Source organism: Penicillium expansum (assembly GCF_000769745.1).
Source record: "Penicillium expansum strain MD-8 chromosome Unknown contig147, whole genome shotgun sequence".
Taxonomy (NCBI): Eukaryota; Fungi; Ascomycota; class Eurotiomycetes; order Eurotiales; family Aspergillaceae; genus Penicillium; species Penicillium expansum.
The window spans coordinates 323,912-347,454 of NW_015971174.1; the positions used below are offsets into that span (position 1 = coordinate 323,912).

General features: G+C 48.5%; 9 protein-coding genes across 9 annotated transcripts; 4 read left to right on the forward strand and 5 right to left on the reverse strand.

Annotated features, from left to right (window-relative positions):
* Nucleotides 1-1,465: 1,465 nt before the first annotated feature.
* PEX2_046650 (TMEM53 family protein) lies at nucleotides 1,466-2,341 on the forward strand (the record flags this gene model as incomplete). Its single annotated transcript, XM_016741940.1, has 1 exon — nucleotides 1,466-2,341. One exon carries the CDS (start codon nucleotides 1,466-1,468, stop codon nucleotides 2,339-2,341), a length of 876 nt encoding a protein of 291 aa, XP_016603170.1.
* Nucleotides 2,342-2,754: 413 nt separating this feature from the next.
* PEX2_046660 (uncharacterized protein) lies at nucleotides 2,755-3,702 on the reverse strand (the record flags this gene model as incomplete). The annotated part of the gene is made up of 2 exons (XM_016741941.1): nucleotides 2,755-3,289; nucleotides 3,347-3,702. The coding sequence occupies 2 exons, from the start codon at nucleotides 3,700-3,702 to the stop codon at nucleotides 2,755-2,757; spliced, it is 891 nt and encodes a 296-aa protein (XP_016603171.1).
* A 1,747-nt stretch (nucleotides 3,703-5,449) lies between these two features.
* Nucleotides 5,450-6,554, forward strand: PEX2_046670 (Kelch repeat protein; the record flags this gene model as incomplete). The annotated part of the gene is made up of 2 exons (XM_016741942.1): nucleotides 5,450-5,615; nucleotides 5,719-6,554. 2 exons carry the CDS (start codon nucleotides 5,450-5,452, stop codon nucleotides 6,552-6,554), a joined length of 1,002 nt encoding a protein of 333 aa, XP_016603172.1.
* A 515-nt stretch (nucleotides 6,555-7,069) lies between these two features.
* On the reverse strand, nucleotides 7,070-11,404 carry bud4 (uncharacterized protein; the record flags this gene model as incomplete). The annotated part of the gene is made up of 4 exons (XM_016741943.1): nucleotides 7,070-7,696; nucleotides 7,751-8,448; nucleotides 8,503-11,263; nucleotides 11,315-11,404. 4 exons carry the CDS (start codon nucleotides 11,402-11,404, stop codon nucleotides 7,070-7,072), a joined length of 4,176 nt encoding a protein of 1,391 aa, XP_016603173.1.
* Nucleotides 11,405-13,001: 1,597 nt separating this feature from the next.
* Nucleotides 13,002-14,804, forward strand: mrh4 (ATP-dependent RNA helicase MRH4; the record flags this gene model as incomplete). Its single annotated transcript, XM_016741944.1, has 1 exon — nucleotides 13,002-14,804. One exon carries the CDS (start codon nucleotides 13,002-13,004, stop codon nucleotides 14,802-14,804), a length of 1,803 nt encoding a protein of 600 aa, XP_016603174.1.
* A 260-nt stretch (nucleotides 14,805-15,064) lies between these two features.
* PEX2_046700 (putative carboxylesterase) lies at nucleotides 15,065-16,762 on the reverse strand (the record flags this gene model as incomplete). The annotated part of the gene is made up of 2 exons (XM_016741945.1): nucleotides 15,065-15,319; nucleotides 15,407-16,762. The coding sequence occupies 2 exons, from the start codon at nucleotides 16,760-16,762 to the stop codon at nucleotides 15,065-15,067; spliced, it is 1,611 nt and encodes a 536-aa protein (XP_016603175.1).
* A 642-nt stretch (nucleotides 16,763-17,404) lies between these two features.
* Nucleotides 17,405-19,480, reverse strand: PEX2_046710 (SET domain-containing protein; the record flags this gene model as incomplete). Its single annotated transcript, XM_016741946.1, has 2 exons — nucleotides 17,405-19,306; nucleotides 19,367-19,480. 2 exons carry the CDS (start codon nucleotides 19,478-19,480, stop codon nucleotides 17,405-17,407), a joined length of 2,016 nt encoding a protein of 671 aa, XP_016603176.1.
* Nucleotides 19,481-21,363: 1,883 nt separating this feature from the next.
* PEX2_046720 (mitochondrial 54S ribosomal protein uL14m) lies at nucleotides 21,364-21,966 on the forward strand (the record flags this gene model as incomplete). Its single annotated transcript, XM_016741947.1, has 4 exons — nucleotides 21,364-21,378; nucleotides 21,432-21,516; nucleotides 21,603-21,827; nucleotides 21,896-21,966. 4 exons carry the CDS (start codon nucleotides 21,364-21,366, stop codon nucleotides 21,964-21,966), a joined length of 396 nt encoding a protein of 131 aa, XP_016603177.1.
* Nucleotides 21,967-22,460: 494 nt separating this feature from the next.
* Nucleotides 22,461-22,951, reverse strand: PEX2_046730 (DNA-directed RNA polymerase II core subunit RPB9; the record flags this gene model as incomplete). The annotated part of the gene is made up of 2 exons (XM_016741948.1): nucleotides 22,461-22,791; nucleotides 22,872-22,951. 2 exons carry the CDS (start codon nucleotides 22,949-22,951, stop codon nucleotides 22,461-22,463), a joined length of 411 nt encoding a protein of 136 aa, XP_016603178.1.
* Nucleotides 22,952-23,543: the final 592 nt, after the last annotated feature.

Here is a 23,543-nt window from a genome sequence, read left to right on the forward strand (position 1 = left end):
CTTTCACAAGTATAAGAAATTAAATTGAAAACTGTCTGATCTTCTCAAGTGCCTGGGGATGAAGCCATATTTATGGCTTCATCTCCACCCCTGTGAATCCTATCTTCCTTTCTAACTAGTATACATTTGCGAAGAGAAATGCGACGTGGAATCATGAAGAGTCAGTTCAATGAGACGTGTCAGTACTGAGTACTGGATTCTTCAAGATCCCGTTGACTGAAAGCAGTCTGAACTAGAATATAGGCTTGAAACTCGAAATACTCGATTTTGTATGGTAGGATATGTGATAGAGGCGTCGAACTGCATCGATGCCGCTAATCTCAATTCCGTGGGAGCTCTGCAGGTTTGAGCGCCCGAGAAACATTTGTATACGTGGAATCAATTAGGGTTTAGCGTTGAACTGGAACCAATTTGTATGTTAATTATGAAGAATTAACTTGGTTTTTCAACAGATTCGATCATGAATAACTTACTTCTGAAAAATATCCCCAAATATATGAAGGGTGTCAATCCCGAAGATGTCATCGCTGCCAGTTTAAGTGGGCTTCAAGATGTCTCTTCTCAGGGCCAGCGCTTCTAGGTGAGCGACAATGTTACCTTGATGGTCTACACGGCAGTTGGGCCATGGAAATTGCACTCTTTGTTGTAACATATTTATTCGCCCTCATTCAAAGCGAGGAGGCAAAGTCCCGCGGCTGGGTGAGTATGGTGGTAAGGACGACCGGGACAAATTTGTTCCTATGGCATAGTCAGTTTGAATGGGCTAGGCCTAGCTTCCTGTGCTGATTTGGGTGCAGTGGAGCTGTTGTCTCCAAGCTCTCGGTTTCGGGTTTCACGGTTCGGGATTTCTGCACTTCGGCTTCTAGGTGGAGACAAAGGTTATGCATAAATTTGGGATATAGATTTTAAAAAGAGATATCAGGTACAGCAAGGACTGACTATTCTGCAGGTTCGATCACTTTCGGGTGGATTTCAATAATGTATCTCTACAAGCATTTAAGTATTCATGATTGAATTTGATCTCTCTTATTCCAGATTACAAACCAAGGGGTTGCATTATTTTATGCCTCAGGGATAAATTGTCCCAATCAGGCAATTGCCGAGGTATCCAAACATTTCACTCGCCAAGACCTTTATATTCTGATTATTCTTCCCCAACAACTCCACCTGCGATGAAAAGATTGGTGCTGGCGGCCAAACAGATCCCAACCGTTATTGTTCGACCAATATAATATCTCCCCTACCTACGGAGTAGATAATTTCCACATTGGTTCCTTGGTCACTGAAGGAGATTTTCTTTTCTTTTCTTTTTTTTAAAAAAAATCGCTGGCATACATATAATAACAAGACCGAAGCAACCTTAGACCAAAAGACTTCAACAACCTGTCACACTTTTGAATTAAAGTTAGCTCAAGGCTATCCCCCTTGCGCAGGCTCCAATAACTCCACAGCCCACACCTTCACAATGGCTCCACAACCCATTCCATTCCCGGGCTTCACCCCGATATCTGATCGAGTATACCTTCGCAATGGGCACGAGAAGACCAAGCCATCCCCAGCCGACGAGCCAACAACAATCATCATTTCCGGCTGGGGCGATGGCATGCCAAAACACGTCACCAAATATTCCGATGGTTACAATGAGCTCTACCCATCCGCGCGGATCATCGTTATCATATCGCGTACCTTCCAAGCCAGCCACCAACCCGAGGAAGCCAGGATCGCAGCCATGATGCCTGTCGTTGATACCGTCTTCCCCACACCAACCGGCAGCGGCAACGAAAAGGAGCGCGTTCTTGTACATGCCATGTCAAACACAGGCGCCATCTTCACTGCCGCCGTCGTTGTCGCATACCAGCGACGCCATGGTGCAGACAAGCCATTCCCCCACGAGCTCCTTGTGTTGGATTCCACGCCGGGAAGTCTGGTCTTCACGTCTCAGGTTACCCGGTGGTCGCGTGCGATGACGGTCGGCACCGCCAAGTTCTTCCCCTGGCCCTTCATTGTCACTCAGGGTATCTGGTATATTTTCCTCTGGGCGAGTTACCTGTGGCAACTCCTGAGTGGCTCTGAGGCTTCGGGTGTGTGGGCGGATCGCATCATTAATGATAAATCTTGTGTCACGAGCGATTCTAGCAGAGTTTATCTTTACTCCAAGGAAGATGAGATTATTGGTTACAAGGATTTGGAGGAGAATGTCGCTCATGCTAAGACTTTGGGTTACTCGGTTGATCTTGAGATGTTTGAGGGCTCGCCACATGTTGGACATATGAGACTTCATCCTGAACAATATTGGAATAAGATTTCCAGCTCTTGGAAGCAGGCTGTGGCGGAGAAATAAGGTGCTGTGGGGACTGGATATATTGCATTGTGTGCATTTGCATTTACAGCTTAGATTATTTTTAATAATTATATAGACTCATTTCATTCTTGACAGTTTCATTGATATCAATCGCCAGTTTGCAGAACAAGGATTGCTCCAAGTTAGCCAAGCCTCTAGTCCGGTGGATTGTGGGGTGTCGATCGAACCCTGCGCTAGGGATGGACCTACGATGCGCTATATCTGCACACCTCGTGGTCTGGCTCCGTCGCAACTCAGACTCAATTTATAAAAGGAACCAGCAAAACACACAGAGTTAACAATTCATCAAATTCGTAACTCAATACCCCAGCACTATCAATCTGGTTCTCGAAAGCAAGGCGAAAGGAATTTACAAAGATAACAACCCATCAACCCCACTCTGGAGATGCAACCTAGTCACGATCATCAGGATGGAAAACCAATGCTCGCACTTCAATACTCTCTCGGCCCGCCTCATTCTCCGTTTCCGGGTTAACAAAAGCAGTATGAGGCACACGACGAGCTCTTCCATCAAGCTTGGAATCAAAACACTTGATAAGAGTCACCAAGTCTGGAGTCTGCCCATAGCGGTAATACCACTTGATATTAGGATCCGGCTTGACTCCGTACGTCTCACCCTGACGGTCCGGGTATATGAGACCGATGGGCACAAGATCACTATCTGGGACTGAGTGTGCATCCGCCACAGCCAATGGATCCTTCAGGATGGTTTTGATCGGACGCCAAACATTGATAATCTGGTATCGACCCTTGAGAAGCTCGGGTGCTTCATCTGGGAGATGGTGGGAGACTCTGCTCTTGGACGCGGTGTAGGATTGATCGATGTGCACGCGCTGTACGGGTCCGCGGAGACGGACACCGATGGATCCGTCGGTTTGGGCTCGGCGGATGGTGTGGTCGAAGATGAAGATGCGGGAAGCACCCGTGCTGTGTAGGTCATTGTTAGTTCTGTTCGAAGAGATCCGGGGTGTTAAGATTGCGTACGCGTCTTTTAGCAGTTGTTCTGTTTCAGGGTAGTATTCACGCTTGATCTTCTCGTCGTCTAGGAAGTCCTTCTCTTGGCTTTCATGATAGTAGAGCTGGAATCCATGGCTGTCTAGCTTGTAGTCGAGCTCATGGCCGCTGATATCGTGAATGGTGGCTGCGAGAGGAGCCACAGGTCGATCATAAGTTTCTGGCTTATTAACATATGTCGGTGCTGGGGGAGATCCATCCTCGTTCTCTTTGAAGAAGTTGAGTGTAGTTTGGACATGGTGAGGCTTTTCGGAGACGGGGGCTCCGGGCTTTTCTGAGAGCAGAGGGCCGTGAGAACTGGGAAGTTGAACAGCTGCAGAAGCCATAACGAGTTATTTATGTTCTTGTTTAATAGATGGAACAGATGATCCCCAGATAATAGTTAGAGTTAACGATAACAAAGGGCTCTTTATATAGCATCGCTGGTGTTGCGGGGGTAGGGTTTATTTGTCAGAATACAGCACGCAATATCCGTACAACATGGAGAATTGCTGATAAATGCACAGTTTCGTTCGGTAAACACAAGAATTAAGCCCGATTGTAAGCAATAAATACAACATATGATGGGATTCCATTATTAATGGATGATGTCGTGCAGATGCCATTTATAATGTCGCATTCCCCGGAAGATCATTCGACGATCGAGATGACGCAACTTTATATCGAATATACGAAAAACAACATTCCTCGTATATATGTAACTAAATGCTTCTTAGATTGTAGTACATTATGTTTCTCTATGCGCAGACGCATGTAGAATGTAGATATGATATGAAACCTGTCTAGTCCAAATTGAACCTTTACACGCAGTCACAAATTTTCCATACCGGTTGAGGTGCCTCAAAGAGATATTTTTTTCTGACAAGAGCTTGGAGACAGCTCCCAATTAAATAAAAGAAATTTTGACATTGTTCGTAGCCAAAATCACCAACATGTCTTGGTAAACGCATTCTCTGTTCCAAAGAGTTGGTGTTGTGTCCGCGTTGGGCTATATTTATATTAATTTGGGTTGAGAGAATGTAGGAGAAACAAAACAGTGGAATGTTTGTTTATGTAACTATTCAAGAGCTGTCCAAAAGTCCTAGGAAGAACTGAAGAATTGGAGCAGAATATATAACACAGATTCAGCTAGGGTCAGATTTCCCTGACATATTGGGAGATTGCATTCTTCGGGGACACAGTTTAGGTCTCTTTGTGAGTTACAGCCCCCAAGAGGCGCATATTTGTGTTAAAACTATTAGGGATTACCATCTCTCTCTGGAGCGTGCGAGTCGCCGTCAACTATTACACTGTCCGACAAATCATCGACCTGATGAAGGGCCTGTCACTAAATGGAATGACCACGCTGAACAAGGAGATAGGAACAACACGATATGCACTATTTCAAATGACGATAGTCTCGCAGGCTGTATATACCGTCTATTAGCTCGCAGTTTCTATGCTGATGATTTTGCATATGACAATAAGACTGGGGATGTCTTAGTTGCTAGCAATAGCGATAACAATGTTTCCAAATCAACTCTATATAACTAGGTACCGCTGATGAAGCGCCTATACTTGACTATGTAAATCTATTTGGTTCAAAATGATAAATAATTTGTCGCCGATTGATCTTAAGAAATCCTAAATCGTCATTGTGTCGTTCTTTTAGTTCTACATAGATCTGTGTACAAAATTGAGATCTCCTTTCGAACTTTTTGTTTTATCTATATCAACTCATTCTTATAGCACTCAGGCGAGTTAGACATTATCAATCATCAACAACATTAATTAATGCGAGTTTATACAATCGAAGTATAACCAAGAGGTCAATGTTCAATATAAACCTCGCACGGCTTAGATGGCCACCAAGGTCCTCCTCAACAAACCTAAAAGCAGCGGCAACGGCTCTCCCCTCGGAAGTCCGTCATCCACGTCAGACCACAGCCTCAATCAGCGAGGAATACAAGCGGGCACCAATAAGACGGCCTTAATTTGACAGCAATATCCTCGGAGTCATGGTATAAAGACTCTTAAAATCCCCGTAATCCATACTATCCAACAAATATCCCAATCAACCCCATTCCTACCACCATGCCAGCTATTCAAGCCAGATGGACCAAAGCAGTCAGGGCAGAGATCCTACAACGATCCTCCCAAACAGTCTCTGTCATTGATAGAAGGGTCTACATCTTTGGCGGGGAGTTGCGGCCGCGAGAACCCAGAGACAATAACGTTGACGTTGTTTCATTTGGAGATCGTGAGTTTCTCTACGTTCCAACAAACAATATCATACATGATTGAGGGACAAAAATCCTCAAACCCGATACCACCACATAGAAACAACTAACCGGATCCCATAGCCGCAACCCTATCCACCGAGCCACTCACTGAGCCATCCCCCTCACCACGAGTAGGAACCGCATCAACAACCCTCAATGGCAAGATCTACCTATTCTCCGGAAGAGGAGGCACAGAAATGGCACCTATAGAAGAAAGCGGCGCAGTCTGGGAATTCGACCCCAGCGCAAACAAATGGTCTTCCCTGGCACCATCCGAGTCAACCCCGACATCCATCCCAGCAGCGCGCAGCTACCACTGCACAGCCAATGACGGCAAAGACACTGTCTTTATCCACGCAGGCTGTCCAGAAAAGGGCCGTCTATCGGATCTGTGGGCGTTCAGCGTATCCCAGAAACAGTGGACGAAACTTGCTCCTGCGCCGGATCCACCGCGCGGTGGGACATCTATTGCATTTGCCCAAGGCAGACTGTATCGGATGAATGGGTTTGATGGGGAGCGGGAACAGGGCGGTAAAGTAGATGTCTATGAGCCTGGATCTAATCTGTGGAGCTCACACTCGTTTGTTGCGGATGGTGTGACTGGACCATCGCCGCGGAGTGTGGCGGCCTTGCTTCCTGTTGTTATTTCTGCTCGTGTGTACTTGGTCACCCTATTTGGTGAGCAGGATCCTAGTTCCTTGGGACATCAGGGTGCAGGGAAGATGCTGGGTGATGTGTGGGTGTTTGATATTGAGGCCAAGTCATGGACAAAGGTTGAGGCTCAAGGAGATGAGTATCCTGATCCGCGAGGTTGGTTTGATGGGGATGTCCTTGATGATAACAGTATTGTGGTTCATGGAGGACTGGGGGAATCAAATAATCGGCTTGGCGACGTTTGGACTCTCGAGTTTTTTTAATCTTTTGAACGTTGGATTTTCAAGGTATAATCTGACAGTCTTTAACATCAACAATAAACGAACTTTGTAGGAGAATTATGGACTCTTAAAAAGAGCGGAACAAATTAAGGAGAAGTGTATGTATCATGAACGTACAGCGAAAGCACAATAGAAAAATATCAAAAGGAAATCATTTGTGCGTGCTATGGGGTCTTGAATCGTACAGTTGCCATAGTTGCCTTCGCCATTCTGCAATAATTCATAAGAAAAGGAAATTGGACAGAGAAAAGGAAATTCAAACGAGTCGCACCATACACCAACATCATAAGGGAAAGTCCTGTAAAAGGAAATGAACAAAAAAAACCAAGTGACTGTCATCGCGAAACGCAAAAAAAAAAACAAAAAACTTGAACTGAAATGCAATGGGAGACCTCCGAGTGACAAATAAAAAGAGTTATTGTGACAACTGACATCATGCACAGAAGAAGTGAAGGATGATCTGTGCATTGGAACTGTACTCGTGTTCAGAGCATTGCTTAGAACATGAGAGAGCGGGTTTTCTGTCGACGCGCTTCGGCACTACCCATCTCGGGTTGAGAGTAGGTGTGCTTGTGTCGAGGACGCGTGGGTTGAGGCGCCGGCGCCCCAGATCCCGCAGAAGATGGAGGTCCCATTATAGCATTGACTCGGCTCCGAACAGGAGATGGGAGTGAGGCAGGTGCTGTGGGAATTCCACTAGGCGGACGACGAGGAGCAGTGTCATTGCTGATTTTCATACTGCGCTCGCGCTTGAGGACAAGATCAGCCCAGGGCTTGAGTGCGCCGTTCCCGGAGGTAGAGCCCTTCCCAACAGCTTCGGACATGACTCGAAGCCAGCCCTCCTTATCTGCCGGGCTATCCGCGTAGAAGTCAATCACTTCACCATTACCAAAGCGGATGCGGAATCCCTCCTCAACAAACATGTAGCCATCTTCCTCCTCGGCAAATGCAGACTTGCGGCGGGAACCTCCCTTCGTGCTGGTCTCTTTCTGAAGTAGAGAGGATCGATCGTCAATGAGCTTGGAGGCCTTGGCTAGATTGATTGTAGCACGAGGTTGGCGGGTTGTTTCGTGGAAGGCCGTTAACTTGGATCCCTGAAGCTTGAAGAATCGACGGCGCCAGTACTATTGTGATAGGTTAGTTTGAAATCGGAAAAGCAATACTTTATAAGCACTTACTGGACAATCTCCACCCTGTTGGGAAAGGAAGCCTTCCCAGGACCGTGCTGCAACACTCTCTGCATCACGCATTTCGCGAATGCAGGCATTCATGCTCTTTGGCATGTCTTCATCCTTGCTACCCTTAGGCTTAGGCACAAATAGCAGCTGCACTTCCAATTTTCCAATCTTATAAGGTGGTCGGCGCTGCGTGTTAATACTGGTCGCACTCTTCTTGCTCTTGACACTGCTCATCTGTTCCTCAACGGCCCATTCGTTGAAGCAAGCAACATCAACAATGTGGGGACGGCCAAAGGCCTGCTGCTCGTGGTCACTCAAAGCCACATATGCGCGGCCAAAGCTACCATCCCGCGCAACCAAGTTTCGAAGCCGTTCGTAGACAGGGGCATTGACGTCCTTGCTCTTCTGTTGCTGCGACTGCATTTGTTGCTTAATGTCGAGCTCCTTACGCCGGCGTGGCGACGCAAATACACGGCTGAGAGCCGACGCCTTTTGACGTGATGGCGATGACGCGGGTTCTTGTGTTTGGAACTTGCTCTCGTCAATCTTCATCTGCAAGGTCAACTGGAACTCAAGGTCATTCTGGACAATGAGCTCGAACTCCTGTCCAATGGGAGCAGACTTGCCCATCTCCAACCAAGAGGTGGTAACACAGTGTAGTCCGTTATCCAAAGTCAATGCGAAGTACGACCGTTCACCTAGAGTTTGATTAGTAACAGTGAATTGCAGTCAATCTTATGATAGATTCTTACCGCGTGGGAGAGGAAGGTCACAATATTTGAGGCCAACGACCTTCACAAACAAACGCCCTCGCTCTTCTCCATCTTCGAACGATTCGGAGATGGCGGGCTCGTTCTCTTCAATAGTCGCGGGAGCTTCCTGCACATTGCTGGGCTGTCCAGGGAGAGGTGGGACTCCACCTGCACCAGGGACGGGCTTTTTCTTCGGGATACCGGTGGCAGGCTTGAGACTTGGGCGTCGCGCTGAGCCGTTCCAAGGGACTGTGGTCCAAGTCTGTTGGCTAGGCTTGCGTGGAGAAGACCCAGCAGAACGTGTACCGCGTGGGTCTTGGGCGGTGTGTTCGGAAGACGGCATGGCTTCTTCTTCGTTGCGGCTGCTCGCAATGATAACTTTGGTGTTCTGCCTCATGAGATACCCTCTCTGTTTTGGGGTAGGAGAGTCAGCTGGGTGTGCACTATTTTCTAGGGGATCCTTGGGTGGTTTGGCCAGAGAAGCGGGCACAGAACCAGGGCTTTGGGAAAGGGCAAGGTGAAACGCAACCTTTTGGGATTCGATGACACGATCGAACTCCTTGTCCAGTCCAAACCCGAGGCTTTCTTCCTGGATACTGAAGGGAATATCGAGTTTCAAACAACTGCTCTGTCGCTGGGCAAGATCCTTGGGCAGCCCCAACTTCGGTGGCGAGTCAGTCTGCGTTTGTTCACAATCCGAGGGATTCGAGTCATTGGAGATCTGCTTGGTCAATGAAGGGACGGGTGGAACATGTTGGCCACTGATCTGACGGCGGGTAGCAGCCATGGACTGCATATCCGCAGGGGTCAGTGATGGTCGGGTCTTGAGACCAGCACCAGGGGCTCGGATTGTTGCGATAGGCTCAGGAACAGACTCGTCAGAGGAGCTGTCATCATGTTCCAGCTCCAGGTCCTCTTCCTCCTCTACTTCTCCTTCTTCTTCGTATTCATCTTCTTCATCATCGTCGTCGTCCTCAATCGGATGACGAATAACAGAGTCTGGAGTCGAGGGCTCGGAGGCTTGGTCTTGCTGCATATCAGGGGTGACAGGGCGCGCGAGAGACTGACGGATAGACGCCATATCGAAGGCTTGGTCTTGGGAGGCATCCGGCTCTTTGTATTCCTGGGCATGCTTGTTTGGCTGTGAGAGCTTTTGGGTGTCGGCCTGGGTTTCAGCGTTAGGGGTGGTCTCTTCAGAATCCTCTTTGTGACTATCATGTCTAGCGTGCTCGCGCTCGGCGGCTTCAGCAGCAGAGCGTAGCGAGTAATTGCTGTCCTCGTCGTACTTGGCCCGTTGATCACGGGACGACAGGCTGTTGTCTGACATGTTCTGATAATAACCCGTGATAGAGTAAAGGTCCTCATCGTGCTCTTCTTCTTTAATTATTACGCTGGAGGAGTCATCATCGTCGGTTTCCATGGATGGAATGGGAACATCAGGGTCATAATGGTCATAACGTTGGGGGCTGGAAGCAATTTGAGAAGAGTCATCGAAGCTGTCATCCTCATAATCGTCCCCCTTGCGAATTCCTCGCAAGATTGAGTCGCGAGAGATGCGAGGCGGAGAAAAGAAGTTCTCTTTGGCCTCGTCATCTGTGTGGGTATCAGCTTTTGGTGTAAGATCTTCATCTGCTCTAGGAAGCTCCAAGGGCTCCTCAATGTTCTCCGCGTGGTCATCATGGGTATCATCATCACTTCGCTCCTGCAGCATCATGAGACGTAGTCTCTCTTCTATGGACACGGCGCCAGGGATATCAGACTTTGTAAAGGAGGCGGGAGCCGGGGGTGCTGGAAGTACACGCTGGCCTGCACTGCCGAGCTCAAACGCAGCAGCGAGCTTACCCCCCGAGGATGGACGCGCACCAGACATGCGGTTGACCGATGGCAAAGGCGGGAGGGGACGTCGCTCGCCATTTGAGTCCAATGATTCGACACGTGTGTGCTGAGAAGATCCTCCACGTGAGATAGGTCGGTCCTCGGTGCTGTCTTCTTCAACGTCCTCAATAAAGGGCTCCCCATCACTGTTTGTGCTTTGGCTCATAAAACGCCAGTCTTCGGGCAAGACAACAGGGGTCTTCTCGATGTCTTCCAGCGAGGCGTCAAAGCTATCGTCACGCTCAATGGATGATTCAGCCTCAAAACTAAGATCCTCCTCTTCCTCAGACTCGTAGCTGTTCTCTCGTGACTCGGATGCCACTGAGGAAAGATCCGGTGTTGTCATTTCATATTCATTGATTTGAGGAGGGGCGTGGTCAAATGTGACACTCTTCGCATGTCGATGCCCAGCACTGCCATACTCGGACCAAATATCATTCTGGGGATCAAATCCCTTGCCGTACCGGCTACCTTTGGATAGCGAGGACTTGCTTGGCGATGCTTGGTCTTTGCTGGGGGACGACGGGCGAGAACTCTGGGTGGTGTCTTCGTCAAATTGTGACTTCGCAAGATTCATTTGACTGTCTCGTTGCGGAGATCTCTCCGAGGCCAACGGTCTCTGAGGAAAAACCACTGAAGCTGGGTCATACTCTTGACTTCCTTCGAGGAACAAGCTGTGATTTTTGACCTTCGACACACGTTTCAAATTTTCCAGCGACGGGCGCTTTTTAGGGAAATAACACCCCTCTGGATCATATGGCGCTTTATTCTCGGCCCCCTTGGGAAACGGCGAGGGGGAGTCCCGACCTTTCCAAAAGAGGCGTGGGGAAGAATTGTTATTCAGGGACGAGACATCGTATGCGGGCGATTCGCCATGCGGCGTCTGCTGGTCTTGTTAGAATATTTTACCACGAGCGACATATCGCGTTGGCAGTACCTTGGTAACTTGGTTCCAGCTAGGCGAATTGCGCCTCTGGGCCATGGGGCTCACTTCGGAGAGTGGCCGCTGACCAGATCCGTTCCCCATCCTGACGTTGGGCTTGCTGGTGGCTCAGTATACGAAGTATGCGATCGTAATAAAATACCAACACAAGATATCTATGAGGTGTCAGTGCTTTGTCGTCGAATCCTGATCGGCAGGTGGGTTCATGACTGATAACAAAGAGCACAAGGTAAAATCGCACAGAGATCAGGTACCAACCTTTCTTAATAAGCAAGAGTCGCGTGGTAAATGTTTGCCAGCGAGTCCTGATGCGTTCACTGCAAAGGCGTAAAAGTCGTGTCGATCGTGGCAGGAATGCTGCGGCAAAGGGCGAAGGTACCAAAACAAACCCGAGCTGGGTGTCTCGATGTCAAACCAAAGCAAAAAAAAAGGGGGAAGGGATAATGAAGGGATAACGAATGCCAACTCTCAAGGAAAACTAGCAGGGAAGAGAAACAGAGACAAAGAAAGAAGTTGTGAAGAAGAGTAGTAGAAACAACGAAACTTGATATGTCTCTCCCATGGATTCAAGTGGATTGTTACCCCAAGCAAGAAACTGTTGTTGCGGGAGTCGTCATGGCAACGGCTTGCTTCGACTGTTTCAGCATCCCGTGACATCGCGTCAGGTGCCTAGGATCGACGCTAGCCTATAAGTGGAATAGCTTCGTGGATCATCTTCGATATCAACATGCACCTACCACCTTCCAAGGTTCCTGTCAAGAGTACCTAAATATAGTATACGATTCAATATCTAGCAGAGCTCCAATCTTGGTATCGGAGTTTTCAATGGTCCAATTACGATTCAAGTCTATTCCGAACAAACGCCGAACACCCCAGGCAGGAGTTGCGACTACAGACTCCGCCTACATTATACAAATTGATCAACAGTGCAGACAACTCCCGCGCAGTCAGTTTTCAGTCTTACTACCCAACATCATACATAATACCAAACGTTATGTCCGAAAAAAATGGTCCATTTCTCGCAAAGAGGAACTTGGAGGAGAACAAAAGCCATGCCAAGCTACTTCACTATCAGCTCCTCTCACATCAACCAGCTAGATCTCTATTAACCTGCCCAGGTTGGAGATATGACTCTTCCTAGGGGCAAATCGTGGAGCGAGTCTTCCCTTGATTCCTTTATCCAGTGAGGAATTTGGATAGATCTCAGACATATATACCTAGCCTATAGATGAGTTACCTACAAAATTTTTGTCCCAATAAATACAAATGGAGATGGACTATGGAAGAGAGACATGAATATGTAGATTTGGCTCTTGGGTCAAATATTGGCACAGATCTAGAGAAGAGACAATACGATCATATTGTTTGATTACTGCCTGAGGCTGCTAAGATCACGAACACACTGAGTCAGCATTACTGTCACCTGACCTCCATGTCAAAGTTTATGATCTGCGCTAGTCCGAGAAAGGAATGGCGCCTATAATCGCGGAAAAAAACATCTGAACCTGTTCTGGCCTCTTCTCTTCGATCATTCCGTGTTTTCCATATCCGCGCATAATATCGCATTTAATTAGGTAGAATGCCTCTGCCGATTCGATCTTCGATATGTTTTCTATGTCAAACTAAGGCGACCCTGATCGCCCCATCGATTCTTCCGTCCTCATGGCAGACCACGCGAGGCATGGCCACCGTTCGATTGCGCCGCAAGGCTGCTCGGATGGCGCTGTCGCCTACTGTTGCCAAACCTTCTCTGCCATCTCCTAACAAGCCACGACGGGAACGGGCCGGACCCTTTGCCTCGATGAACCAGACTCAGGCACGGATTCGAGACACACCACGCACACGATCACAGGCGGCCCTCAAGCGTTCAGGGGAGGAGGGCAAGACGGACAAGAAGGAAAGCCCACTGTACAGAGCATTGAAGATGCAGACAACATTGACACCTGTGCCTTACGGTCGACGTTCCGCTATCAAAGCTCGACTTGCCGACATCACCAGCTTCGACCACTTCCCTCTCCTCCCCGCAGTCCGACAGTCAGTCTTCGCTCAGGCTCTGGCTGGTCTCACCGATGTTACCCCCACGCCTATTCAGAGACTCGCGATTCCTGAGCTGCTGCTAGATGGATCCAAGAAGAAGAACAAAGTGAAGAAGGCGAACGAAGACGAAGAAGAGTACAATTTTGACCAATACCTCCTGGCAGCAGAGACCGGCTCGGGAAAGACTCTCGCATACTTGCTTCCAATTGTTGATGCTATCAAGCGTGCAGAAGTCATCGATATGGAGGAAGAGAAGGTCCTTGAAGAACAAAAGGCACGAGAGCGGGAGGAGAGAATGAAGACCAAGGCGTTCTCTCTGGAGCCTGATGAGCCGCCAATGACAAACGCCTGTCGCCCTCGAGCCATCATTCTCGTTCCTACTTCCGAATTGGTATCTCAGGTTGGATCCCAGCTCAAGGAGTTGTCCCACACCGTCAAGTACCGCTCGGGCGAAATCTCATCAACTTTCACTCCCCGCCGGATCAAGAACACCCTCTTCCACCCCGCTGGCATCGATATTCTAGTCTCAACTCCTCACCTTTTGGGTTCTGTTGCGAGGTCGAACCCCAATATCCTCAGCCGAGTCACTCACCTTGTCCTTGACGAAGCCGATTCCCTGATGGACCGATCGTTCATCCCAACAACGTCCGAAATCATCGCCAAGGTTGCTCCGTCACTCAAAAAATTGGTTCTCTGCTCCGCCACCATCCCCCGCAGTCTCGACAACCAGCTGCGCAAGCGCTTCCCTGATCTGCAGCGCCTGACGACTCCGAACCTACACGCCATTCCCCGTCGCGTGCAGCTAGGTGTTGTGGACATTGAGAAGGAGCCATACCGCGGAAACCGAAACCTTGCTTGTGCCGATGTCATCTGGTCCATCGGCAAGGCAGGAGATAGACACGAGCACACCGAGACATGGGGACCCCTTAATGCGTACATGGAGCCGAAGGTTAAGAAGATCATCGTGTTCGTCAACGAACGCGAGGAAGCCGATGAGGTCGCTAGTTTCCTGCAATCCAAGGGCATCGACGCTGTCTCCCTATCCCGTGACACCGATTCCCGGAAGCAACAAGAGACCCTCTCGGAGTTCACTGAGGTTAAGCTCCCGCCAACTGCGGAGGAGATCATGATTAATAAGAAGAAGAACCGCGCCGCCGGCAGCATTCCTTTCGAGCTTCCTGAGCGCCAAGAGCCCATTCGCCGCCTTCCCGACACTAAGGTTCTTGTCACCACCGACATCGCCTCCCGTGGTATTGATACCCTGGCAGTGAAGACAGTGGTTCTCTACCACGTGCCGCACACAACCATCGACTTCATTCACCGGCTAGGCCGTCTGGGTCGTATGGGTAAGCGTGGTCGTGGTGTTGTCCTCGTGGGCAAGAAGGACCGCAAGGACGTTGTCCGTGAGGTTCGCGAGGGCATGTTCCGTGGCCAGGCTCTGATCTAGATAGAGATCCAGATCCGCGCGTGCGTGCATTTATCACACTGTATAAATCTTGTAACATACATGGCGTTGGTTTGAGGTTTTGATTTTTTTGGGAACTGGAAAACGACTATACCCATTGTCGCTGCGATAGTCATTAGATATTTTGGAAGTATGTACGATATGCAATCATATATAACGAAGTTAATTCTCCTCTTGTATAACGACGTCTCAAGTCCAACCTCATCGAGCCAACTATAAATAAATATTTTAATATTAACCTCTCATACAGGTATCTCCTTCGCCAGCCTTCGCCAGAAGTCACACCTCTTCTTCAACTGCGGCAGCTTCACATTCTCAAGCCCATCATCCACAACCACGAATTCCTCGCCCGTATCTAGTTCTGGCACACCTGGCTGCGAAGCATTCGTCACCTTGTGTGCATTCGGGTCGCCCGTCTGGAAGAAACTCGCAAAAGCTCCCGCGTAGCCTTCATAAACGACAGGATTAGTCTTTTGAACAGCGTTGATTCTGTTCCACTGATATCATTCAAGTTAGCTTATGCCACCAAAACCAGGAAATTTAAGAGAGAGAAAGAGAGCAGCAATGGAAAGGAAAGAACAAACATAAATAGTATCACTTCCATGCGTCGCCGGGGAAATCGTGTACTCCCCAAGATACCCTTTCTCCGTCGCAGCCGACGCAATCCAATAAGCCGGACACGCAAGCACAACATCCCGATAAACCAAGCCAGCTCGAACATAGGAAGTATTATAACTGTCGATCGTCTCTGTACTCCCCTCAGCAGGATAAAGAGATTCCACTTCACCAATCGACTTAGTCGACAACCCAGGCACGAAACCGGAAAGCCACTGGTGGAAGCTCGCAACAGAGGAATTGAATCCATTTACAGATACGGTGCTGTCAAGACCTGATGGAACGAAGTTCTGGCCCTCGTGGCTGTTGTACATTCCCCAAACAAACTCTGTATTCAGGGAACCCTTGTTCACAGTGTCCGTGAGTGTCTCGACGAGGAAAGTTCCGTCTATCACAGGCGCCCAGGTGTAAGAGCTCGTTGTCCAAGTGTGGCTTGCTCCGATGATCAAGCTTGCGTCGCGGATTTTCTGGACATCCACGGATTTGAGACAGGCGAGTGTCTCATGAGCGTGATTGTAACTGGCACAGCCTGTTAGGTTCGCCAGCTGGGTGTAAATTGCTTCTGCTTGGGGTGCGTTGTATTTATATGTCTTGGGCCAGAACGGCGAGCTGGCAAGGGCTTTGGAGAATAGTTTCGGCTGGCCATAGCGGCCGTTTGCAAGGACTTGCGCAACTACTGAGCCGGCACCGGCTGACTGACCCCATATTGTTACATTATGAGGGTTGCCGCCGAAATGACGGATGTGGCTCTGGACCCATTTTAAGACATATTGCTGGTCTAATAACCCCGGGTTTAGATCTGAGGTTGACGAGTCTTTGATTGCCCTTCCGGGTAGGAAGCCGAAGGCATTGACCCGGTAGTTGGAGTATATAACGATGTAGTCGTTAATATTGCTGACGTTGAGGATCGGGAATGAGGACGGCGGCATGGTGAATGCCGCACTACCTTGAATGAAGGCTCCGCCGTAGAATACGACCAGCACTGGTCTGCTAGTGTCCCTGGTTATGTCCCATGGCCGTGAGAATAGACCCAGATAGAGACAATCTTCGCTGCCGTTGACCGTGCGCTGGGGGCACATATCAAAGTCCTGGTTTGTGTCATAGAGGTCTCCAGTGATCTTGAGTGGTGGCTGAGGCGCGCGAAAGCGGTTCTCCCCTATTGGCGGTGCAGCAAATGGGATCTTGCGAAAATATGAGAGGTTGTAGGTACTGTCATATTGACCTTGGAACGATCCGTAGTCGAGGGAAACTTGAGGGTTGTCCCATGCAGTGCTACCTGTGACTCCCAGGCCGAGAAGGATGACAATGAGATTTGAGAACCTCATCGTCGGGTTTCAGCGGTTTTCCTTTTAAGGCTATTGTTCCACTCATCTGCTTGTGTCCAGCCTGACAGGCTCCAGGCCATATATAGCCTTTCTGTGCGCAATGAGGGACCATCACCTCATTTGACAAGATAAATCACATTCGGTAGAGGAAACCCCGAGCATCTCTTGTGTTGCTCTCAAGCAATTTGGTCATTTTCAAGCAGACAATTTCGGGCTTGGCTACGAGAGCAGCTCATTGGTGCAGTTATTGTTGATGCCCGGCACGAAATGCGGGGATTTGTGCAGTGGTTGTCAATTCGGACTCGATCACCCCGATAGACAATTGATCATAGTGAGAACAAACCATAATTGGCTGGAAAATCCCCAGGACACCTAGTTATATTTATATTCAACATCACGCCCACAATTAATGTGTCCAATAGCCGCCAAGGGAGTCCCCGTGCGAACGAAGCCCAACAATCTCCTCCAGATTCAAACCCTGAAAATGCACCCTTGTAAGAAATCCAAACTCCAGATCCAATTACCATGCAATATAATGCAAGTTAAAACAAGTATTATCACAAATCCCCATTCTCCTAAACCAAAACTCCGTCCCCAACCGTCTTGTGTCGTAGATCAAACATTGCTCCAGGGCTGTACTGTTTACATAGTCATACGAAGTTCTCTAGTGCGACGCCGACTTGCCCGAGCATCACGACGAGACTCAGCTGCATCACTGGTCTCCCTTTCTGGGGTGTTTGTATCAGACAGCTCGGGGGTGGGAGTGATCCCAAAACTGACACCGCGGTCTCTGCGGCAGATACGTGATTGTGCATCGGGGGACAAAAATCGATGGATAGTGCGGTGGTCCATTACTCGGTCTTCGCCATCCGGGCTTTTATCCGTTGATGGCCACTGGTATCCGTACAGCTTGGAATGGCGTTCGCAGCGCGGACATTCACGTCGCGTGAGGTATGAGTTTGACTGGAGGAACCATGTATCACAGGTCTGACACTCCACCCAGCGGTCGTACTTCTGGGCAAGCAATCGTGATGTCTTGGTATAGTCTCCAGGGACTCGGGCAACTTGTGACTCGGTCTCGACGGAGTCTACGATAAATCGCCACTTAGTGCGAGGCTTTCGCTTTTTGGGCTTGTCCACACCCGCACCTTGAGCGTCGTCTAACTTGGTGGAATTTGATAAGTCTGACAATCCTTCTTCGTGGGAAATCTCCAAGGGAGGGGTGGTGACGAGCTGACCTTCAGGGGAGGCATCGGGACGATCCTCACCGTTGAGTACTTTTGACTCAGACGGTTCTAATATAGTTTCTTCTGTCTTAATATTGGTTCCCATGTCGTCCTCAGTTGTGGGAGTAGTTGACGTCGACGACCGGTGGGTTTCATCGGCGGTGGAGTTTGGAGATTCACAGTCCGTGGGAATAGTAGAATTAGTGCCACTTGTCCCATTTTGATCGCCTTGGGCAGTCACGCTTCGGTGTCCCGTCCCTGTGACAACTGGGAGGGGGGTTGGGGAATCAGTTGGCGATGCCACTGCGGCTAGCTCTGTGATCTCTTTCTTCAGCTCGGACACCTGGGATACAGGTTCCGCCAGAAGAGCAGTTGGAATCAATACAGTGTCCGGAATAGGGGTGTTATCTGATCCGTGCGTTGGACCTGATTCTCCAGCAAGTTCAGAAACCGAGATCTCTTCTCGCAATTTGGAAACTTGTCGTTGGAACTTTGCACGTTTGCGCGGAGTGGAACAATTCAAAGCAGAGGAGCTTTCGGGTTCCTCCACGTCTGAACTGCGTCTACGCTTCCTGCTCACATTGCTATCCTCAGGTGTAGCTTCAGACACGGGGCTAGACTCTTTGCTGTTTGCCTTTGTGTCATCATGCGAAGACCAGCCATTCCGTACAGCACTCTCGCAAGTATGGCACAGACACTCGCAGTTATCAACGCCAAAGTAATCCTCTCCGTAGGAAACCGTGATCTCCTCTCCCTCGTGGATGTCGCGCGTGGCTACAACAGACATGCCCTCGTTGCCCCTGGTTGTCAAGCTGCCATTGGCATCACAATCATGATTTGCAAAACGAGCAGGACCCAGAAAGAACGACGGGGATTTGCGGCGACTCGACATCACGATGCTGAAGTCTTTGCGGGTCAAGCCGAGATCCAACTCTTCTTCGTGGGTCATAGACACAAGCGTTCCACTCAGGTGTTTGATTTCCTCGCCCTTCTTAATGAATCTGCGAGCGCAGATCGCAGCCTCATGTTGCGTGATAATGTATCGATTGGTCGTGGTGACCTCAAACGGACAGTCTGGAAGATACATCTGAATGTACTTGCGGAGGTGTCGGCGGAACCACTCCTTCTCTCGAGGGCTACGGAGGTTTGTCATGTATTTCTTTAAGCCTGATATCTCCAGCAGCTTGCGTTCCGCCGTTGGGATATCCTTGTCGACGATAACATCGTGAAGAAGAATGCGCCCAATATCATCATCGTGAATTCCGCGGGCAGGGCTGTACTTGGTGCGGTTCTTGCGGGTGGTGGTCCAAAAATAGGCCTGTCAATAGCAAGTGTAAGTGGACAAATCTTGGTGTGGAATTGCAGGCAAAGAACATACGTGGTCCACTAGCGCATCAGTTGCGACATCGTCATAGCTGGCCAGTTTACCCAGGGTCAAACGCTCGCGACGTTCGACGGCGGGCGAGTTTTTTCGCGCTTTCTTTGGAGGCATGGTGGACGTAGCAAGAAGCTGATGGCCACTAGTGGTCGAAGCGGGAGAGCAGACGTGGTCTCATGGAATGCAGAGCGGGTGCAAAGGTGTAAAGGGTAGTCGGAGAACAGTGGAGGACGGAGGTCCGAGGGGGGTCGAAAAGTGATTCGAAGCGCAAGACAGGAATTAAAATGAGTGACTGGCAATCAACACAAGGAACATTATGAGATGATTGTCACCATTGAGGCTGTTCCAAGGAGAAAGGCCTCCTTCGCAGATGTTTTTAGGGGCGGAACGGACACTCGGGAGTGCCAGCTGAGACCTTGCCGTCTCTTCTACTTTTATTTTACTCTTCCGCCTTTCCCTTTGAAGTGTTGCCTTTCTCTCTACTAGTCATTACTAGTTATAAGGGGATTGTTTATTGTTAGTATCTTATTTTTAACTCCGTATAGGTTTATTTTGACTTGATTTTACGCGCCCAGCTCGCATACAACAACATGCACCGTGCGTCGAGCCATCCAATCCTTCCCCATGCCGTATCACCGCAATTACACCCAATCAAGATATATTTCGGAGATCAAGTGATCGGTCTTTTTCTACTCCGTACCTTGCGCGTAAGATATATTGCATCTTATCCCTCAATGGGTATTTGCTCTGGAATATCCGCAGCCAATGAACTGCTAGAAAATCTGATAGATCCATGTATGGACATGGACGCTCTCTTTATTGGGCTGTTTCAAGAGTAATCCGAGGTTCTTGAGATTAATCATATTTTGTGTTTAGCTCTGGGGTATAGGAAAAGCTAGGCTAGTAGACTAGGTGGGAAAATAAAATAAAAATAAGGAATATATAGATCTGAATCCGGGATGTTGTCGAACTATATATTCAGTTGATGCCACATGGATTGAATCAGTAAAATCTCACATCCATGGACAGGGTGTTACTCATAACGAGAAGAGATACCCTATATGATCATTAGACCAATGACAAATGCAAATAATAATAATAATAGACGCATATAACAGGCCAGAGTACTCGGTAAATCATGAACGAGCAGCGCGTCTCATGCTTGATTTGGACGTACCATGGCTGATATGGTTTGGAGAATCAACCTTGGAAAAGAGAGATTTTTATGAGCACAAATCAATTCCTAAAGAATCCAACTTGAAGTCTTATTAGATATTGTTCTATACAGTGTTAAACTTGTCTTATATTGAGAACATTTACCTATCAAGCAGGTTGTACTTTCAAGGTTTGAGGCTGCTGAGTATGTCAAAGGATACAGTCTATATATGAAACCGAGAGGAACAAAATATCTGTGAAAAAGGCGACACAAGGCCTACTATTCTTGTACCAAGTGTGTACGTAGGCCGAATCAGCTGCCATGATGGCTTCTTTCGCCCCAGTCATCTACAACAAAAACATTGATAGAATCTAAGACGTGATCCGAGGTCAATCTCAGAGCCAGATTCACAAGAACTGTCTACCAACACCTGGAAACGTCTCACAGATAGTTACAGCCAGTTATACAGGATGTGGAGCGCTTTCTGCATCGCTTGTGATGACAATATGGCTCGAGTAGATGTTCCTGCTGACTCTTATGTTATTATTCGCTTTATTGTCGATCAGTTTAGATTGTGGGGACATAAACTGGCCACTCTTTTGCTGTTAGCAATTTGCTATGTGTTAAGTGCGGTACGTCTCCACGAAACAAATAGCTATAGCTACTAGTATAAAACATTGCTATATCATGCTGTTCTAGCAAGTCTCGATTTACATGTTTAAGATAAGGCATCGGGCTAGACATATAGTCCCGGATAAACCTACTCTCCGGGGAAACCTCCCTCCGGCCGCGAGAACAAATTGCGGACAAGCAATATCTCCAGATCAAGTACCAAAACACAATGATTCAATTAAAGGTGTGCAAGCGATGCTTGTTACTGGCTCAAGAAATACTGACCCTCTCCGCCAGACACTATTAAGTTGCATCGACAACTCCGGCGCCTCGATCGTCGAGTGCGTGAACGTCCTGAAGAAGAAGCGGCCCGCGACAATCGGTTAGTCTCCACGGCCCTCGAACCTAGCATACAGGACAGCAAGAAGGGAATTGAGAACCCAAGCTAACATTGTGATTGGTTTATAGGTGACCGGATAGTCGTCGTTGTTCAGAAGCAGCGGTCTGCAGGCTCCGAAGCCACCACCGCCGCTGCGCTCGCCAGTAAGGTCCGCCGTGGTGATATTCGTCATGCCGTTGTTGTTCGCGTGAAGAAGGAGTTGCAACGGCCTGATGGGTCCCTTGTCCGGTTTGGTGATAATGCTTGTGTGTTGGTCAACAAGTCCGGAGATCCCATCGGGACGAGAATGAACGGTGAGTGCCCATCGGGGAGTCCAAGATAAACCGCCCTCTCCATGTTTCCAATACTGATATATTTACAGGTGTGGTGGGACAAGAACTACGCAACAAGAAGTGGTCCAAGATCTTGTCATTGGCGCCGATCCATGTTTAATATTTCAAGTTTTTACATTTGTTGGAAAGCGCTCTTTGTTTCTTTGATTGGGTTTCAATTTCAATCCATATGTATTCTTAGTAGATAGCATCAGTTTCACCCCCGTTCCGAAATCTCCACGCATTTTCTCCCGTTCCTGCTCCGAAATATTGCGCCAAACTCCGATGATGTCGCGAAAAAACAAAAACAAAATATCGAAGGGTATCGGAAATTGTAGACCGCATTGCAGAAACGCAGAGATCACATGTAGACTTGACCGCACGCACAACAGACGTAGTAGAGTTTCTGAGCGGATAGAAGGATTGGTCAGCGCATGATCTGTATTATAGGGGGCTCAGGGATCCATTAAAGGATTAGGTCTCACCATGCCGGTTTCGGCGGATCGTTGTTGTGACTGGAAAAAGACGGCTTCGGTTTCGCCGCAGCTTGGACAAAGCTTGTTGGCCCGTGGGAGCTGCAGATCACGAGGGGTTAGCCTATGGATGCTCACAAAGTTACAGAGCTGGGGTAGACGCCCGGGGCTCGACTTCAGAGGACTCCAGGCTATCACCCACAGGCGGTGCATCCCCAAAGAGATCCTCGTTCGGGTTGGGACCGCAAATAGAACAAGTAATCAAATCACCGCATAGGGTACAAAAACCAGGAGCACAAACCGTAGGATCAGACGTCACATCCTGAGTGACACCAGCAGTATCACCGACTTGGCTATGGAGGTGGTTTTGGTAGACACAGTGAGAGGAAGCAGGCTCGCCGACATGGCAGGTGCGGCACGTAAACATCAACTGGTTGTTGACCCGATCCTCCTTGGGGTAGAGCAGGTTGGAGCTATTGAAAAGTTAGCGATATGTTCTCGAGACTTATATTTTCCTACAAGATAATTTTGAGGGATTTGGACATAGACGTACCATTCGCGGCAGAATTTGAAGTGAATTTGATCTGATGGCTTGGTGTCGCCACCAGCGGTGGACGAAGGGCTCGCAGACATGTTGTAAAGATGGGTCGTAGGATTCTAGACGTGCTGAATTGAGGTTTGAGACGCTGAGTATTCTCTGAGAGTACTGTGGGAACGGAGACAGTAGCTTGGAAATGAGAGGAGTAAATCCATGATTACCTCCATAGTAATAGTCGCAAAAGCGAAGAGATAAAATCACGTGAAAATCACGTGGTTTTGATCAGTACCTTCATCACCTGGCCCTGGCCGGGGGCGGGGCGGGGGTATCCATTGAAGGTGCAGTATATGACTCACCTCAAAACACCAGTGGACGTTTTTGGCAAAAGAACAGCATTAGAGCGTTTGAAATGCATTGACTCAATTACCAATATATCCTAAGTATCTATTGACAGCCCCCGAGACAATAGTATTGATGAGTTTTAAGTTCTACATATGGAAAAAAACGAGTGCATATGCCAATGTACCTGCATTAGACCCTGCATTGTAGCTCGCCTTTATTGTGAGTCTTTCTATATATAATATAGTCGCATCTGTACATCACTGTATATCCATGAATAGTTCTCATAGATGGTGATCGTTCAAATTGGAAGCGGGAGAGCTAAAGCTTGGACATGTTTGTGTGGTT